The sequence below is a fragment of the Octopus bimaculoides genome, unplaced genomic scaffold (genome assembly GCF_001194135.2).
Source record: "Octopus bimaculoides isolate UCB-OBI-ISO-001 unplaced genomic scaffold, ASM119413v2 Scaffold_318417, whole genome shotgun sequence".
In the NCBI taxonomy this organism is placed as follows: Eukaryota; Metazoa; Mollusca; class Cephalopoda; order Octopoda; family Octopodidae; genus Octopus; species Octopus bimaculoides.
In genome coordinates, this window is record NW_026311971.1 from 1334 (window position 1) to 4079 (window position 2746).

Consider the following 2746-nt stretch of genomic DNA (forward strand, 5'->3'; position numbering starts at 1 on the left):
ATCCACACAGAGTGCAGCTTTTAAGCTAATGTCTAAATAAAAGGCAGGACTGTCGTGGCTGGGATACCCCTGCCTCTGCATGACTTAGTTTTGTTGAGGCACCTTATCTCACCTCTTTCCACAGTTAATAAAATAGTTAGAAATGTGTTTAGATATCCAGACCCCCCCCCCTCATAATACATAACCAGTATCTGTTTAACCTTTAGCATGCTTAGTCGCATCATGTTGCCATATGAGTTTACTCCCCTGCAGCAGCAGGTGTATTTCTGTCGCAGTGAAAGGAGAGAGAACTCAAATGGTGACGTGATGCGCTTACTGCGTGCTAAAGGTTAATGAGGATGGCATTATGACCCCTGGTATGACGGGGGAGAGGGAATTAGGGAAAGGTTGAGAAGAGAGAGAAAGATATGGGGGGAAAACATAGTGAAGAGGTAGAGTGCATAGGGGTATCAAAACTTACCATAACCATGTTTGCACCCTGGACATTCCGTTTGTTGATGGATTCCACACCGTTTCCAACCTGAGTCTCCACCATAGTGTCTCCATCTATCTTCACGGAAACCTGAAAGAATAAGAGACACACACACATATATATATATATATGTTTCTACAGGCATGGCAGTGTGGTAAGAAGCTTGCCTCCCAACCACATGGTTCCGGGTTCAGTTCCGCTGCATGGCATTTTGGGCAAGTGCTTTCTACTATAGCCTTCGGCCAACCGAAGCCTTCTGAGTGGATTTGGTAGATGGAAAATTAAAAGAAGCCCACTGTGTGTGTGTGTATATATACATTTATTTATATTTATATATATATAAATTTGAAAACCCTACAATACATACATATACACATATACATACATATATATATATATATACACACATAGATATATATATACACATACACAGATATACACATACACACATATATACACATACACACATATATACACACACACATATATACACACACATACATATATACACACATACATATATACACACATACATATATATACACACATACATATATATATACTCATACATATATATACACATACATATATATACACATACATACATATATATACATACATATATATATACATACAAATATATATACATACATACATACATACATACATATATATATACATACATATATATATACATACATACATATACATACATACATATATATACACATATATATATACATATATATATACACATATATATACATATATATATACACATATATATACATATATATATACATATATATAGATATATATATATTTCTATTATTCTCAAAGACTTTTGATAATCTTTTTCTAAAAAAGTGAAACTGGTTAAGTAAATAAATATCTTTAAAATAAGTGCATTTTCATATATATATATATATATATATATATATATATAAAATGGAGATGTACTTGCGTAGCAAGTAACTTGATGTCTTGTTTCTGTCATTTGACTGTGGCCATGCTGAGCCACACACACACTAGGCTTTTTGCAGTTTCCATCAACTAAATGCACTCACAAGACTTTGATTAGCCTGGGATTAAAAGTGGAAAATACCCAAGGTTCCACAGAGTGGAACTTAACCTAGAACCATGTGGTTGGGAAGCAAATATCTTACCCCACACATTTATGGGTCTTTCGCATAGCTTCATCATCGTTTAACGTCCTCTTTCCATGCTAGCATGGGTTGGACGATTTGACTGAGGACTGGTGAAACCAGATGGCTACACCAAGCTCCAATCTGATTTGGCAGAGTTTCTACAGCTGGATGCCCTTCCTAACGCCAACCACTCCCAGAGTGTAGTGGGTGCTTTTACGTGCCACCCGCACGCAGGCCAGTCAGGCGGTATTGGCAACGGCCATGCTCAAAATGGTGTATTTTATGTGCCACCCGCACAAGAGCCAGTCCAGGGGCACTGGCAACGATCTCGCTCGAAAATCCTTACACATGTCACGGGCTCAAGTGGCAGAAAGGCGACGCTGGGCACCTGCTTCCAAAAACTGGTTATCTCTCAGCCATGGTAGAAAGATACATGCCCAAGTTTTTATGCGGCGGAACCAAACCCTGGAATCATCCACCTGGTTTACAAAAATTAATTTCTGATCCACAGTCCTGCCCCTTCACATCCACAAAAACCCACCAGTACTAAAAATGAAACCTTACCTTCACAGGACGACCATCAATGGTCTGTGAATCAAACTCTTCCCCAATTTTAAATGTAACTTCTCGTTCTCCGACACTCGTGATGGTTTTAATCGTCCACGAATCACCATTGTTGGTGATTAATTGACACAGTTTTGAGCTCCCGGAGAATTTGTCGTTGGCCAACGCTCGGTTTTCAGGTGTGACCCCTGCAAATACATAAAATTCATTGATGAAGGGAACAACATATAGACACAGGGACAAAGAAAGAACTACTGGTGTATAGGACACAGGGACAGACCGTAACCCTAACCCTAACCCTAACTCCTTAATTACCAGGAATCTGTTAAAATGCACTATCTTTGTTTATTACTCTCCTTTACTTGTTTCAGTCTTTTGACTGTGGCCATGCTGGAGCACCGCCTTTAGTCAAGCAAATCGACCCCAGGACTTATTCTTTGTAAGCCTAGTACTTACTCTATCGGTCTCTTTTGCCGAACCGCTAAGTTACAGGGATGTAAACACACCAGCATCAGTTGTCAAGCGATGTTGGTGGGGGACAAACACAGACACACAAACATAC

At 39.0% G+C, this 2746-nt stretch overlaps 1 protein-coding gene across 1 annotated transcript; it reads right to left on the reverse strand.

Moving 5' to 3' along the window:
* Positions 1-361: 361 nt before the first annotated feature.
* LOC106883539 (sodium/calcium exchanger regulatory protein 1) lies at positions 362-2490 on the reverse strand (the record flags this gene model as incomplete). Its single annotated transcript, XM_014934571.2, has 2 exons — positions 362-562; positions 2185-2490. Coding segments are annotated over 2 exons (492 nt in total), but the record flags the coding sequence as incomplete, so codon positions are not given.
* Between the last annotated feature and the right edge of the window lie 256 nt (positions 2491-2746).